Source organism: Adiantum capillus-veneris, chromosome 1 (assembly GCF_014529385.1).
Source record: "Adiantum capillus-veneris isolate H3 chromosome 1, ASM1452938v2, whole genome shotgun sequence".
Lineage (NCBI taxonomy): Eukaryota > Viridiplantae > Streptophyta > Polypodiopsida > Polypodiales > Pteridaceae > Adiantum > Adiantum capillus-veneris.
In genome coordinates, this window is record NC_140931.1 from 110559889 (window position 1) to 110576751 (window position 16863).

Sequence of the window (16863 nt, forward strand, 5' to 3'; positions counted from 1 at the left end):
CAAAGCTCTCCTCTGTGTCTAGCAAACTCCCTTCACCGAACCTGTCCTGCAAGATGAATTCCAAGATCATGATATCTCTCTTGCTCATGATAGCTGCGTGCTGTTTATTTGCACCCTACCCATCACCCTACCCTTCCCATCTCCCCCTCACCCTCGAGCTAATCCCTCCCCCTCCCTCGCCCTACCCTCCCCCTCTCCCCCTCGCCCTCGCCCTCGCCCCTACCCTCACCCTCGAGCTAATCCCGCAACCTCCCCTCGCCCTACCCTCCCCCTCTCCCCCTCGCCCTCGCCCCTACCCTCGCCCTCGCCCCCCTTTCCCCCCTCGCCCCTTGCCCCTAGTCCCTTGCCCCTAGCCCCTGGTCCCTAGCCCCTAGCCCCTAGCCCCTAGTCCCTAGCCCCTAGCCCCTCGCCCCTCGCCCCTAGTCCCTAGCCTCTAGTCCCTCGCCCCTTGCCCCTAGTCCCTTGCCCCTCGCCCCTCGCCCCTCGCCCCTAGCCCCTAGTCCTTGGTCCCTGGTCCCTGGTCCCTAGTCCCTAGTCCCTAGCCTCTAGCCTCTAGTCCCTAGTCCCTAGTCCTAGCCCCTCGCCCCTCGCCCCTAGTCCCTCGCCCCTCGCCCCTAGTCCCTAGCCTCTAGTCCCTAGCCCCTATCCCCTCGCCCCTAGCCTCTAGTCCCTAGTCCCTAGTCCCTAGCCCCTCGCCCCTTCCCCCTCGCCCCTGCCCACCCCTGCCCTATCTAATAAACCCAGCCTCAGCAGCAACCGCTTCTGCCTCAGCAGATGATTTCTCGTGGCGGAACCGGCCACTACGCTACTCTCAGACGTCTAGGAATGGCTAGGAAGTATCTCTTCAAGGAGCCAATAGCTATGAAATCGCTGGAATGCCTTCGAGCACATCTGATACAAGCTTTATGCCGATTGCAGCTTTGGCATCAGCCTTAGCATCAGCTCCTCCTCAACAACAGAGATTGATGTTGGGCGAGAAGCTGTATCCAATTGTAGATCATTTAGAACAGGATCACGCAGGAAAAGTTACCGGCATGTTACTGGAGATGGGTCAGCCAGAAGTTTTACCTTTAATTGAATCTCCTGAGGCGCTGAACTTGATTCTTCTATCTTCAGAACCCACAGAGTAGGTATCAGAAACAAGAAACGGGATCATCTTCAGTGGCCTCAAGATCCCTTTGCAACCCAAAAATTCTCGTCAAGGAGTTTGCGTTTCATTCTGCTTCGTGTCAAGAAGTCTGCATTTCAATCTGCTTCGTGAACCCTTCATGCTCTCCCTCAACAACTACGACTGGCCTCTGCAACTCCTTCAAGAACCTCTCATATGCCTCCTTTAGAGCGACTACACTTCATTGGTTTTCAGCTTGAGAAGTGCCAAGAGTTTGCTGCAGCTCTTCACACTCTACTTGGAACTTCCTTAAATTCTTTGTCATCATCTCTGCATAAGAATCCGCCATACTGTGTTGTGATCGAGTAAAGAAACCTCCTCTTCCAAAGTTGAATTCTCTTTCTAGCTGCAATCATTTCTTGCATGGGTGGGCCAAGCATCTGCTTCAAGAAAGATGTACATGCAGTCCCGATTGGTTTTATCTCACATTTTTTCAGTATCTCCTAGTTTTTCAATATTTCCTCTCACCGAGACGGTGAGCGGTCTTGTGGCCGGCAACCTGTAGCAGGCTACAATGTCACTTTCACAGGACACTCAGTTAGTACGGTTGGTCTGGCCTGGTTCACACTAGTCGGACTCTGGACGGACTCTGTGGGCTGGGCTGGGCAGTGACATGTGGTAGGATACGGACGGTGGTCTAGTGGACATCGTGGCCAGGCCACCACCACCATTCACTTTGGAGATTGGCTTAGGTGGTTGACATTTATGAGCCGTTGGGTCATTATCATCATCGGCTTCATTTTTTGGTCCAGTATCGTCGTCGAGAGCAGCGAGTCTTGCACAGAGCACTGCTTCACCATCCCTGCACATCTGAGCCTCGACACCCCCATTTGTACCTGTGAGTCCTGGGCTGGAGCTGAGTGTGCTGCCACGCCAGAGTCTGTACATGGTTCTTTGAGCTAGTCGAGTCCACATGTTCTGGTCCACTGTTGTGTCTCTGTTGTTATCCATTGTTTCTGTGTTTCATTCTGTTTGAGAGAGTTTCCATTTGTTTGAGTGAGATTGTCACGCACATTGCACTGAGGGGCACCCACACTGTAGAGAGCACGACACATTATCCGCGCTACAACATTCAACAATCCAATTAACTTGCCTTGAAAACGCATAGTAAGGTACTAGGCCTTGCCACACACAATAACCCCTCTGTCCATAATAGCATGCCTCAAGGAATCCACAAGTGAGATACATACACCTTCTTAAGGCAAGGCTACTCGTGACCACCCAAGGGATCAAGTTTGTTCCTTGTACGGACCCATTGTTGAGTTCTTGTTGGAGTTCTTGCAACTTGTTGATGTGATCCCTCATGGATGATTGCTTGGCATCCAGGGTCCTCAACTGTACCTCAAAGCAATCCGCTTCATCGGAGAAACTCGATGATATAAAGATAAAAGGCGATCCCAAATTTGCTTTGGGTCATCAGTCGGATGTGACTAATGATTGATGGTGTACTATAGCTTTGCTCCTGTAGGATCCTTTGGCTTTTGAAAGTGACTGCTGACAAAACCTCCAAGCTCTTAAGAGTCAAAGACTGCTATCATGGTCGCTTTCCAATTGGCATAGTTCTCGCCATTCAATTGCCGATCCAAGGGAAAGGTAGGAAGGGTAGGTATTTTGATTGGTTGATCACCTACACCAGAGTAGAATTGGGACCAATCTCCCCACTCCTCGTTGACAAAGGCTTCATCATTAACTTCCTTCGTTGTACTTCTTCATCATGGACCGAGTTAACATTAGAATCACTCCTCTCCATTGTGTGAGAGAACTGGGGCATGTGAAAAGCCGAGGTCAAGGTGGATGAAGGGAAACCTCAAATCAGCCTACAACAGCCGAAATCATCCCCAAATGAGTGAAAGACAACAAACTGTGTAATGGGAGGGCACCGGGCACCACGTGCCAACGGAAAAGAACAGATTGAACAGACTTTAGACGCTTCAAAACAATTGAACTGAAAGATACACGCAGCACACGAGACACGGAGTCGCAGAGTTCCACCCCAAGAGAGCATTGGCCCTAAACTGTGGCGCCCCTTTTGGTATTTCTTTATATTGCATCAACTCAGTACAACGCCGACAACAGTGCTCTGCATCTCCACGCGGAAGCATGCCAAAGAGTGAGCCTTCAACACATATTTAAAGGCCCTTGGCCATCAAAAGCAGTTTACATGAAAGGCTTGGAGTTCAAAAGCATGCTGCCCAATGAAATTGCTCCTGAATCAAAAGAAAAGGTGTAACCTGTAGGCGAACGTTTTCTATCTGCCGATTCGAATCACTCCATCCTTGAAGAGTAATCTTGAACTCTATACCTCTAGCGGTAGAAAAAATATCACAAAGTATTATGATAACCACCTTTGTAGTTATTGCAAGAAAAAATTGAAAGCATTGCATATGCTTATTAGCTAAACTCGTAATCCCACAAACTTGCATCCATTCGTAATTTGAAACATACATGCATTTGGCTCTTTGCATGGGTGCCAGAGGGTAAGTGCTTCTCTGCATGGATGACTCTTTTAAAACAGGGTGGCCACCAAATAGGCGTTCTAGTCTCTAGACATCCAATGTTTTAGTCATGTTTCCAATGGACTTGGCCATTCCGAGAACATTCTGGCAGTACCTTGCTGGACCAGAACATGGACAGTTCTTTTTTCGGATAGCTCCAAGCCGGCCAAAACAAAGAAGCATCAACAGGTATATCAACTTGGTACATCAGTTCCGAGCTGTTATGTGCTGGTATTCAAGGCAGAAATGGCATAAAATGTAGGGGAGTACATGAGGGTTAAATAGAACTCTACAGACTATGTGTTCAATGCATGTCTATATGGCTGCCGTCTTGGAGAGTACATCAACATGAAAATGACATCCTAGTCAGCTCCATCGTGTGGCAGTGACGAAGTGTAGTATGGTGTAAGGACTCGCATGGTTTTGGCAGGATCAGAGTCCTCCACTACGATCTCTCTTGTATGTGTCTCTGGTGGTCTGAGACTGATGTCTTTGTCGGAAGTGGCAGCGGAAGGTGAACAGATATGGCTGAAAACAGCGGCACAGGTGTATAACCTCTCGTTATGCGATGGTGGACAACCACCACCTCCAAATGTGGAACCTATAAGGGCACATGCCTGTTGTGGTGATCTGCAAGGTACGTGCCGCCCAAGAAGGCACGGAAGGAGAGCAATCTGCAATAATGCAAAGGCAGAGAGAGGGAGGGCGATTCGGCAAAAAAAGGCTAGAGAGAGGAAAACTGCTAGAGAGGGAAACTTCTGTTAGGGAGAGAAAACGTTGGAGAGAGAAAGACCCAAACTTTGGCTCTATGTAAGTGCACAAGACACATAAGGGGTGGGCAGCCCCCCCTCCCTATATATGGAGCAAGTCCAGTTGCCTGACCTCCCCCAAAAACCCCATGACTTAGAAAATAGGCCAAAATCTCGGGGAAAAAATATAAAACCCGCCCGTAGGTGAAGCCTAGTGGCACTGGGCTTGGGGATAAAATGCAGGAGATCTCGGGCCATCGAGAGGCAAACTATATGACACCTCCAGCAGTACAGGGTGGGCAAAACAATGGCGAAACAGGCCGGAAACAACAAAACTACCTCACATAGGCTAGGTCCATAGCCAGAAAACAGACCACTTCCTACAATCAGCCCTTGACAGATACTGGGGCCCCAAGAGCTCCGCCAGGACTGGCCAGAGAGGTGACAAACTTTTAACACCCCCTCTCCCTAGCTGAGGGATTTCACAACTGTGGAGCTGCTAAGTGTCATGTGAAGGAGAAGCTCGTCAATCCCAGGCCTGGGAAGAAACAAGGCAAGACAAGCCTCCATCTGCTCTCCATGAGAAAAACTATAAATGGCGTCTGCGAGTGTCGACACTAGCTCGCACATCTTGTAGCAAATCTAACATGTCTGAATCTCGAAGAGGAACCCATATCCACTTGAGTATCTCCACCATCTACATCGTATCAACTGGAGCACTCTGCTGCTCCCCACAAATGTAACCACTCTTGTGTGGTACACCAATGTAACTCGCCTTACAATATTCTCTGTTGTGTGTAAGTTCAAATATGAAGGAATAGGATCAAGTAAGTACAATTCACACACAACTGCACCCCCTTTGACTTCCAAGTCAGAGACTTTATCTAGAATCGACGCCCTTTGAAGTTTGCTCATCAATTAAAACCACCATGCCAAGTTTGCAAAGCTTATACATTGACAAGACGTGGTACCCAAGACGAGGCACTAAAGAACATGGGAGATCTACATTCCCCCTTTGCCGTCTTGAGTAAGCTCCATAATCCCCTCACTGTATACACGAGCCAATGATTTGTCTCAGAATATAATTGCACCTTCATACGGCCGTAGATCATACATAAAATCACGAGAAGCAGTTAAATAAATGGCCATGTCTTCTGAGGCAATGTTCTTTCCCATCCGAAATATCTCCTGGTGCAATGATTGCATCTTGTTGATGTGAACCCTCATGGAAGTGGCTCGGCTTGCATCCAGGTTGACAACTACACTTGCAAAGCAACACGCTTCATAGGGGTAACATGCTCATGGATAGACTCCAAATGGTCCCAAATCTGCTTGGCACTTGTCATTGCCTTCACATGATCCAAAATTTGTGGGGTACAATTCGAGATGAGAAAGGATTGCTCTCGAGGATCGACAGGCTCCCAAAGTGGGACCTCCTTCGCCGCAGATGGCTTCTCCACCTTCTCAGTCACAAAGAACCCAAGATCATACAAGTCGAATATTGCCATCATCGTCATCCTCCAAGAACTATAGTTGATACCATCTAACAGACAATCAACCAGGTATTTTCACTGGTTTTTCAGTGGTCTCCTTCTGATATACCTCCCGCATAGCACCTGACAATGATCGAGAACCACTACCATTTGAGTCACCCTCTGACACGCTGATAGGAAATGTATGGTTTCTGGAAGAGGATAGGCTTGGGTACTTGGAAGAAAATGCTCCAAGTCAGCCCGCACCGAGGGTTACTGTGCTCTCACGCTCTGGTTAGATGTCATCTACACAGGTGAAGAGAATGCTGTGAGTCGAGTCTGTCTAATGTGGTCTCCCAGTCCTTGTCTGCAGGAAATGCTCTCTATGCCAATACATCTCAAGCAAGAAACAGCCCTACCGTTTTTGATCAGGTGTCATCAATTGACTAGAGGGAGAACTTTATCCTCTCTACATAGTTTGCATAATGAGGCTGTAGGGGGGGGGGGGGGGGGGCGCGGGGGGCTTGTGTTTGGGAGTGTATATGGATACTCTGTTCTACACCCACAATTGGACATTGAGTTGTTAATAGGGATGTCATACATTTTCGGCAGTACTGTGAACAATGAAGTGGATGGCTAACAACACGAAAACGTGCTGTTTCTAAAAAAGGTGAATCTTGGTCCTTTTGGCATTCTGTCTAGGTTACGTATACTAAAAACTTTTGCTTTTGTTGCAGTCTCTTTGGAAGAAGGTTGGGAGTTTTTCAAATGCATTTACTCCCATCACTCAACAAAACAACTGTATATGTAAGTGTGTTAAATCATTCTTTTGAAGTATTAATAGCCTGTGTCAATTTTAAGATGAAAACACATCCTGAATGCTCAGATTATTCATTGAATATTAAATACCTTCAAAATGCAACAATACCTGCCCACCTCAAGAGAGAAATCCTCGCTCCGCATACGATGAAAAGAGCCCCAAGATTTCTGGCTCATCTTTCCTCATTTTATCAGATACATTTGTCCCTCATCCACTAGATATGCATACAGCACATTGAAAGAGTGACTGGATCTGGTGACATTTCCTGCTGTTGCATGCATTAAAAACAGTCTGGAGCTACCCTGATCAGCCCTTACCGGCGTACCTTCCTAAAAGTGCAGGCCAAGAGACTAAATACAGGGTTTGCTACGTAGTTGAAAATAACCCTGGGCTTCCTAGCCCTGCTTTTGCTGGGCCTGCTTGTCTGTACGATCAAAGGCCAACCTTCAAAGCTTCAGATTTTTCCAGTTATGAGAAGCACCTAGAGGAGGAAACCACAGCAGAGGAGGTTTAGATATTCCGTCTTTTTTTCCTAAAATCTTTGCAAGCCAGTAAAGATCAACCATGCAAGTACAGTGTTCTTCTTCCCCTGTAATTCCATATTCTGTCCTCGTTATCGTTCAAGGAAAACAGTCCAGAGCTTCCTTGCCTTCCCCTTGTAGTCCAAGGGAATCCAGCAAGATGCTGGTTGAGAACTTTTTGTCTGCTCAAAATCTCCCACATTTTCCATACGCCAACCAAAGCATTGCATGTCACAAAATGGTGACGTGGCAGCAGACCCCGGGCGCCGACAGGCTGACGTGGCAGGTTGTACGGACTGCCGTACGAATTTTGAGGCGCTTTTCACGCTGACAATGCTGAGGTGGCCTGCCGTACGGATTTCCTGCTTTTATGCTGGCTGAAGTTTGCTGGCTGATTTTAGCAAGGCTTTTGGGATAAATTGCTTTATTTAGAGAAGCTTATAAACTATTGCTTTTGGGGCTCTACTTTTGGGCATCCCTTGTAACAATAAATAAGTGGGCAGGGCCTCACTTCTCAGAGCATCTGGACGCAGAGTCTGAGAGTGAGCACCTACCCACTCTCTTGTATTTTGAACACATATTAATACCAAAAAGAAATACCGAAAGGAGCGCCAGTCTTTGTGGCCAATATCTCTAGGCACGGAACTACGCCGGGCCGTGAAGACTTAGTTGTGAAGTGTGAACTGTTTTGAAGTGAATCTCTGCTGTGTCGCGGTAGAATCTTGACTTGGGGTGTCCAAGTTTGTTACATTGCCAGGCATAGCATGCATAATCTCATCCATGATGTGCTTGCCCATGGAAATTTCTTGCATAATTTCACCTATAAAATGCAAAGATGGGTGACCGCATCTGGGTAAAAGCTCCCGCTTCGCATCCTATGAAAACAGCCAGGAGCTTCCTAGCCGTGCACGAGTTTGTTTTGAAAAGGATTGGATTTTGAGAGATTCTCTCCTTTTGCATCTTCTCTATCGCAACTCCAATAAGTAGATAGCTGAGTGCCTTTAAATCGAGGGTGAAACACCGTATCCACTATCCATAAAAACAAATGTCTTGCCGTTCAAACGACCATCCACCATACTAGTTGACCTAGCACCATTGCACATGAACATTGCACCTTGGATTGCAAACATTTCAGTGTCAACTTGTCAGGACGACACCTTGATACCTATGCTCATTGCACCCTCTCACATTGTACAAGAGTTGCACACTAGCCGCCCCCCCAAAAAAAAAAGAAAAAAAAAAAGAAAAAAGAAAAAAAAAAGACAAACAAAGAAGGAAATATGAATTGGATAATTCCGATTTAATGCTTCTTTTATTGCTAGGCTTCATTATGGCTGAGTTTGTCCTTGATCCCCGGAGTCATGACAAAAACTTAGTACGCTGAACTTTGTGTTGATGCGTGCTCATGTGCATGTGCATGTGGTGTGTGTTGTGTTTGGGAGCATATGCTAGTACCTAGTTCTACACCCACTTTTGGGCATCGGCGACATTAGTGGGGATGTCATGGTATTTAGTCAATACTATGCATGATGGAGTTAATGGTTATATTGTCTTGTGGGTGACTTCCATGGGTCTATACCTTGCACTTTCCTTTAAGGGTGAATCTGGGCTTATCTTGGATCCATCTATGAATTGGATAAGATCTAGGGTGAACTAGTCCTCTGGCTTGATGAGAACCGTAAGCTCTTTTATAGTGACTTTATGGCTAGAATATTGTATCTCCAATTTACCATTCAATTTTAGTTCCTCATTCAAAATACTTGCAAGAATGTAAACTTTTTGATGCACATGCTATGCTCTCTCGCTATTGTTCGGTGCACAAAGTTTGACACATGGGATATACATGCTCTCAGCCACATGATTCTGTTGCGAGATAGCTCCAAATGTGTACAAGATCAAAAGGTTACCAGGTATCATCCCCTAATCTTACTTCGATTGAAGTAGTGGCATGTCCCCATGGCACACATAACGGATATGCATGCGGCATATGTGGAAATGTCAACTAAGTTCTACCTCTTGTACTCGCTTCAACACCATACTTATGAGTGTAATGGTTCTTGAACCCCTCGGGCTGGGCCGTACCCATCCGTAAGGTCCAACGTTTTGCTTGTGTTATAACTTATAGTGTCTCGGCAACGGAACCATGAAACGGGCCTGTAGCCTTACTAAAGGGCGGTAAACTTTAGCTTTCACCCGTAAAAAGTATTGTCTTACCTTCCGTGTACTTTATGATAGAAAGAAACTTCACAAATAAACCTGTAACGGGAATTCACCACTTGAAAACAATTCACGACTTGGTAGCTAGAGCGCTCCCAAAAAGACAACGACACCTTGTTGGCCCCAAAGGTTGGTGCCCTTTTCGGTATTTCTTTATTCCTATTGCACTTGAGAATACATGTAACCTTCTACAAGCTGTCCCACTTTTATCGGGCTGAAATTCCCCTACTCTAACCCAATTTCGTTAGCATAACGGCAGTAGAAGTCTCGACGGACAAAAACCCAAGTAAATGATGATTTCCCATGCACTTTCAAGCACTTTTATAAACCTGGCAAGAAATTACAGCACTCTGAATTTCCTGTTTTCGGCCTCTAAAATGCACCAAAACATCTCTATGACAATTCCCTAGCTTCCCCGCAGCTCCTTGGACATTTGGGCATCAAAAGTGATCAAAACCCTAAACCTGCAAAATTACAGGAAGATGTAATTCTCTGTTTTTGGCTCCGATTTGCGTGCCGATCACTCTTGTGGGTAGCGCTCACACTCCCACACATGTACAAACAGGTGACGTGGCAGTTGTACAGATTTCGGCTTTAGTAGCTTTTAAACTAAATGCTTTTGGACCAAATGCTTTTGAGTTGATGCTTTTCATGTAACTGCTTTTGGGCATAGGGCCTCTAAATAAGACCCATCGGCTCTCACTCTGGCAATCTACTTTGCAGGAGATGCAGAGCAGAGCCATGGGAGTTGTACCGAGTTGAAGCAATATAAAGAAATACTAAAAGGGGTGTCGGGGTTTGGGGCCAGTGCTCTCTTGGGGTGGAACTCCGCCACTCCGCATCTCGTGTGTTGTGCATCTCTTTCAGTTCAGTTTGAAATGCTTAAAAAGTTTGTCTCCTCTGTTCTTTTCCATTGGCACGTTGTCATGCTATGGCACGTGCATAATGTGAAAGTAAAAATATCTACCTCACTCTTAATGTTTTTGATGTGTGGGACCAAACGCTACGATGTACATAGTGTGTTATATACAAAAAACAGATGCCATGGTTGCAGGCTTGTACATACCTTGTCGGGCAGGCGAGGCCAGGGACGCGGCACCGTTGCATGTTTTTCCGCATTAAAGCATGCCTAATTTGCTCTAGGAATGTACAAATGTCAAGTGTTTCGAAGTGGCATGCTTGTTTTGCCTAGAGAGTTCAATGCAGGCGATCTTGGCAAAAAATAGCAGGTTTTGTGCGCAGGCGTAAAAGACGTGTCCAAAGTGCTTACCAAGTGGGAAAATGAGGTTCAACATGAAATTTGCACCCAATGGGATTTTTCCACAAATTTAGGGATTTTTTCGAGGTCGTTTGGGCATTTTACGGACAAAAAGGGGCATTTTTGGAGAAATAATTGGCTAAAAATGGCCATAAAATGGTCAAAAATAGCAAAAAATGGCTCAAAATGCCACATCAGCGACGGTGCCATTGTTGCTCAAGCTGAGGGGGAAGTTTTAGAGCCAAGCATATAAGCAAGGAGATAAAGTGATTCCAATACAGGGTGCTAGTGCAGTCTCGTGTTGCTTTCACTATATGGTTGAGGCTGTGAGGCTTCCAATTAGGGTTTCCCCTCCTCAAATTACTACTTGGGCTTCTCCAATGAAGTTCTGAAGCTTCCATGAAATGGTCATGATGAAGAATCGGAGCGTCAATTTAGGGTTTTTAACAGGTTGAATGAGCACTCATCTGTGCAATTGGGAGTGAGGCTATACCTAATCTTCACACACATAAGAGTTTTGAGTTAGTATTGGTTCTTTTTCAAAGTGGAGCTTTCATGGCTGGAGTTTTGTTCTATTTGAGTGTGTTTTTAACTTCAAATCATCTACGCCTTGCTTGATTTTGCTACAAATCCTCACAGTCAAAGGCTTGGCGCTTTCCTAGCTGCACTGCGCACTTCTTTTGTTCTATTTGAGTGTGTTTTTAACTTCAAATCATCTACGCCTTGCTTGATTTTGCTACAAATACTCACAGTCAGAGGCTTGGTGCTTTCCTAGCTGCACTGCGCACTTCTTGACACATTTTTGGTGAATCCGACTCAATTTAAAGCTTCATTGAAGGTCTCAAATTAAAGCTTTAAAGCTATGGAGCAACAAGAGCAACAGGGGGTTCCGTTTGATCCAGTCACAATGCAACTGTTTCGAGCTTTTGTGGTGTTTATGCAGCAGCAACAAGCTGCGGAAAGGAGGGAGCTTTCCTCAACCAAAGCGCTTTAATCTGTGGTGAAGAAAATGGACCAATTTAATGGTAAAGATGTAACAAAGTATCTTTGTGGATATGTAAAGGAGATATGTGGATATATAAAGAAGATGGAGCTTCATCGAGTGCTCGAAGCAGAGATGGTACAAAGTTTTGAGCTAGCTGTGATTCCCGAGATCAGAGAGCATGTAAGGGGAATTAGAAGTGAGCATGGGGCAACTTGGGAAGCATTTAAATTAGCCTTAAAAGAAGAGTATTTCATGGAAGACTCCGAAAGGGTGACAAAGAGGACTTTTTTAGAGTGGGTAGTTAGGCCAAAAGAGTGTCTTTCGCCTACCAAACTGCTAAGGGAATTTGAACGCCGCTATGATCAAATTTCAAGGACTAAAAAGGCTACCTTAAACTTAGAGAAGACTGAGCTCTTTACACAAGCCGTAGGTAAAGAGATTCAAGAGAAGTTAGAGCTACTACTTGAGGATAAGGATGCGGAACAGGGCTTAAAGACTGATTGGAATGAAGTTGAAGATGCAATTTCATTGCTAGCCAAGCGACGATGAAGATGCTAGACTTAGACTTACACCACTCTTTTGCTTCACAGGTCTAGGGCATACTTGTACGGCTAGTATGTCTCTGCACTGGCCACCCATAGTCTCGGTTGCTCCTGGTCTGGCCGCCCAAGTTTGGGGCCAGCCGCCCACTTTTGTCCGGGCGACCACATATATTTCCATATATCATTTTTCTGTTGGGTCGTGGGGATTTTCATCAAGCCTTGCCCTACCTCCCCTTGGGGCCAAGGGGTACCCACTTCCACATCTCTCTCATCTCACAGAGATCACACATCTGATTGTATTGGGTCTTCTGCTCATGGTAGTCATGGGGGGCTGATCGCCCCCTCTTCACCATATGCAACATTTTCGAATGGGGCCCTAGTGACCCTAGACATTTAAAATAATGCAGGATCCATAGAAGAGGATGCCGCAACCAGATGATGACGTGGCAGGCTTGTATGGAAGCCCCACGTTGTGCGTTGACATGCCACGTGGCACTGTATGAAAGCTCTCGTGATTTGAATTGACAGGTGACGTGGTAGCTATACGGATTTCCGTGCTGGCAACTTTTGGACTAAACTCTTTTGGACCAAATGCTTTTGACTTGATACTTTTCATGTAACTGCTTTGGGCCTAGGGCCTTTAAATAAGATCGATGCACTCTCATTCTAGTAGTCTACCCGCGGGAGATGCAGAGCAGAGCCATGGGAGTTGCACTAAGCTGAACGATTATAATGAAATATTGCAAGGGGCACCAGGGTTTGGGGCTAGTGCTCTCTTGGGGTGGCACTCCGCTGCTCCGCATCTTATGCATCTCTTTCAGTTCATTTATTTTGAAGTGCTTGAAGAGTTCGTCTCCTTCATTCTTTTCCGTTGGCACGTGGTGCCGTCCCGTTACAATTTGCTTGTTGATTAGAGAAATCAACCATACTAAAACTTCCCTGTGGGCTCCCCAAACTGGCCCCGAGTATACTGAAACCCTGATTGTAAGCCGATGTTACCATAGGGGTTTGGCATCAAGCCTTGCATACCCCCAAACACTGTTCTTGGCATATATTGCTGATTTCCAAGTGCATAACTAGCCATGCTTTGAAACACAGATCCACCTCCAAAATACCCAAGATTACCCTAGGTGGTGGAAATACTTGATGCATAGCTTGGAAGGTAGTTCCCTGGCCATTAAGACCAACACTTGGATGCTCAAGGTGGCTGACTGTACTAGTATAGCTTGAGAAATTGGTGTCCTAGCCACGTGTTCATGGAGAGAAAGGGTTTGCCTTGGAGCCTCATTGACTTTGCAACATGCGAATGCTCCATATCCTGCTGGATCACATTTGGGACTTGTTGATGAGCCTCAACTAGCTCTAGTGGATGAGAAAGTTGCCTTGCCTACTATGACACTGGTGGAACTTGCAGAAACTCCATAAACCTGGGATTCTGTATCAACTAAGTAAACACATTCACAGTAGCAACCAACTGTGTCCTCAACACGTCCTCATCTAGTTGCCGAATCATTATCCCTTGAGCTTGTGGCGCATTCACATCAATAAAAGTTGACAGTGGTGACGGTGAACTTTCACCAACCTCATACATTGAGGAATAGCCCGTGTGTCCTGTGAAGAGGAACCCTCTTCTCTCGTGTCATCTGTCATGCCAGCCATAGTCGGATTCCAAGTTCGTGTACCTTTTGTCTTCGCCCAAAACAGAGCAAGGCTCACTGCTTGAGGAAAAGTCTGGCAACGGAACCATGAAACCGGCCTGTAGCCTTACTAAAGGGCGGTAAACTTTAGCTTTCACCCGTAAAAAATATCGTCTAACCTTCCCTGTACTTTTTGACACAAAGAAACTTCACAAGTAAACCTATAACCGGAATTCACCACTTCAAAACAATCCACGACTTGGTAGCTAGAGCGCTCCCAAGTAGACAACGACACCCTGTTGGCCCCAAAGGTTGGCGCCTTTTTTGGTATTTGTTTATTCCTGTTGCACTTGAGAATACATGTAAACTTCTACAAGCTGTCCCACTTTAATTGGGCTGAAATTCCCCTACTCTAGCCCAATTTCATCAGCATAACTGTCAAAGATAATTGGTTGATTTCTGTTTGAGTCCACACTTTTATTTCTGTGCAGGTGTAGATCTACAGACTACTGAAGCAGAACAGTTCTTACAAAGGCTTGAGGCTGTTATGCCTGGGAGATGGTGCAACCTTTTTTTGAGGAGTGGCAAGGGTCATGTGACAATACAAAACATGGTTCAATTTCTAGCTTGAGTGTCCCATGGTTTGTATGATTTATATCATAACACCTGTGATTCTTTTCAGAGATGTAAAAAACTGGTTCATTCAAAATTCTTTTCATGTCAATCATTTTCAAGTAAAGAATTGAAGCATAATACATTTCTTAAATTTGTTGCATGCAGAAGGAGGCCAATGTGAACATTGTTACAAATGGTGGGAATCTTACATTTGGTAAGTGTGGTTGTATTTGACATGAATGAGCAAATCACTGTCGGCTTTTCCTGGATTTCTCCAGGCATCTTTATATAATGAAATGAACGAGCATATTTTCACTTGCAAAACTCTATTTCTTGTTATTTAAATTTCAGGAGAGGTGCGGGGAAACGAGGCTTTTATAGAAACAAACGGCGGAAGTGTGACGGCCGCATTGGTAAGTTACTCTAGATCTTTCGTGATGCTGTCATTTTTTAGGAGGTGTTCAATCTCAAATTGTGTCGATGCTTAAATGTTTACAAGATTCATGTCCCAAACAATGTCAGATGGGTTTCGGTGAAGTCACTTAGTCATAGACATGCTTGGAGATTTTTTCAAAAAGGCACATCATGTGCAGCCTTACTGCAATCAGGGGTTATAGGCCACTAATTTCAGTTGACTAAGCTAGTGGTCGATCGCACATGCACCACAACTTGGTAATAAAGGAAGAGATCAATGAACAAAGGAAGTGTATAGCAGCATGTACGGCTTTGAGTATGCATGGTCAGTGCCAATGCAGTCTCTATATGGCCAGTTCCCATGCAGCCCAATTATGTGCTCTTAGGTGTATTCGTACCAAGTGTTAACTGATTCGTACCATACCTTCCTTCACACATTTGTACCCCTTCGTACTGAAAAACTAGCCTCCTATGTGTAAGGTAGGTCCTGAGAATTTTACGCGTTCTAAACAGTTTTGGCTTCTAGTAGCTGTTTTGGGGCTATTAGAGATCCTGTTTTGAACTTACTGTTTCATTTCCTTATAAAAGCGTGCTCTCCCCCTTGAACATGTGTATGTGTATGCAAGATACGGAGGTCCTCCAGAATCCATGGTGACCCATATGCCCCCCATAATGTGTTCCAGAGCCACGCTGCTGTTGCGTCCAAGAGCAAGTCTTCCCAGCCTTGTGATAGTGGCTCTGATCTGCCGATGGTATGGGCGCCTTGGTTGTCATTTGCATGCACGATGTTGTCGCTCCTGGCAGAGCGCAATGGCGTTGCCTAGTGTTGGTGGTGTGGGCGATGGCTGGCAGGTTGGCTCTAATGTTGCTGGCCCATGGGTGTCTGTAGGGCCTGATCCACAAAGGACAATTCCTACTGCTCTCTGGGCCTTAGGCCTTGCAGTAGTGCTGTCTGGCGTCTCCGGAGCTCTACAAGGAAGAATCCTATACGTTTCTGGTCCTCATACTTCATGACACGGCGCAAGGGTTCAGAGGAACCCCCCCCCCCCCCCCCCCCCCCCCCCCCCCCCCCCCCCCCCCCCCCCCCCCCCCCCCCCCCCCCCCCCCCCCCCCAAATTCGTGTAGGAGGGAATGTGACCTTCCCATTATGTCATAGTACACTATCCACCTTTCATATATGATACTCCTCTGTCTCGGGCGCTTCCCCACGAAGCTAACAAATTTTATCATGTGCTGCCTGTCTCTGTCCTCAACCTATAAGAAGAGTTTCAGATTCAGCGAAGATCATTGGCCTCATCTTCCTTCTATGTTGGTATCTGCTCAAATACTTTGATATGTTTTTGAATCAATGTTGGCTATGAGGAAGCCGTCTATGTTGCTAGCAACAGGATATGCCTCCACAGTATTTAGTGAGCCCTTAAAGTGCGCTCCTGCTGTGCGGCTGCTTCTTTGTTAAAATTGGGGGACTGACCAACAAAGGTCCTCCTTTATTGGACCCACAACTGCTTGAAAGAGGCTTGCCTTAATAATCAAGATTCTTTTCGCCTTGCAGCAAGCTGCTCATTAGAACATTTTTTAAAGTGTAATGTATGATCAGACAGCTGCATCGAAACTGATTGAGCTTAAAGAAACTCACAAGAGGCGGCTTCACTCCCACCCATTGGCCTTTGCTGTCATTAAAGATGTCTTATTGGCTCTTAGTTGCACTTTTGAGGAGATTTTGCAAGGTGTACAACTGGATAGGCAGTCAGCTACATCCAATTTTCATGAACAGTCTAGGATGGATTGCCCTTAGTTGCACTTTTGAGGAGATTTTGCAAGGTGTACAACTGGATAGGCAGTGGGCTACATCCAATTTTCATGAACAGTCTAGGGTGGATTGTCCTTCAAGAAGAAGACATGTCACAAGCAACCATAACATTTGTAACTCTTTTCATTGTACACAATAGGGACTCAAACTTACAACTGGT

The 16863-nt window shown here is 45.8% G+C and overlaps 1 protein-coding gene across 2 annotated transcripts in view; it reads left to right on the plus strand.

The window, feature by feature from the left end:
- The window catches only part of LOC147465351 (uncharacterized), a 70517-nt gene that overhangs the window by 32070 nt on the left and 21584 nt on the right, over positions 1–16863 (plus strand). For both annotated transcript variants that reach the window (XM_086519583.1, XM_086519577.1), the window contains exons 3-6: positions 6622–6691; positions 14356–14477; positions 14645–14693; positions 14831–14892. In XM_086519583.1, the coding sequence (XP_086375709.1) occupies positions 6622–6691; positions 14356–14477; positions 14645–14693; positions 14831–14892 (303 nt within the window). The remainder of the gene's footprint in view (positions 1–6621; positions 6692–14355; positions 14478–14644; positions 14694–14830; positions 14893–16863) is intronic.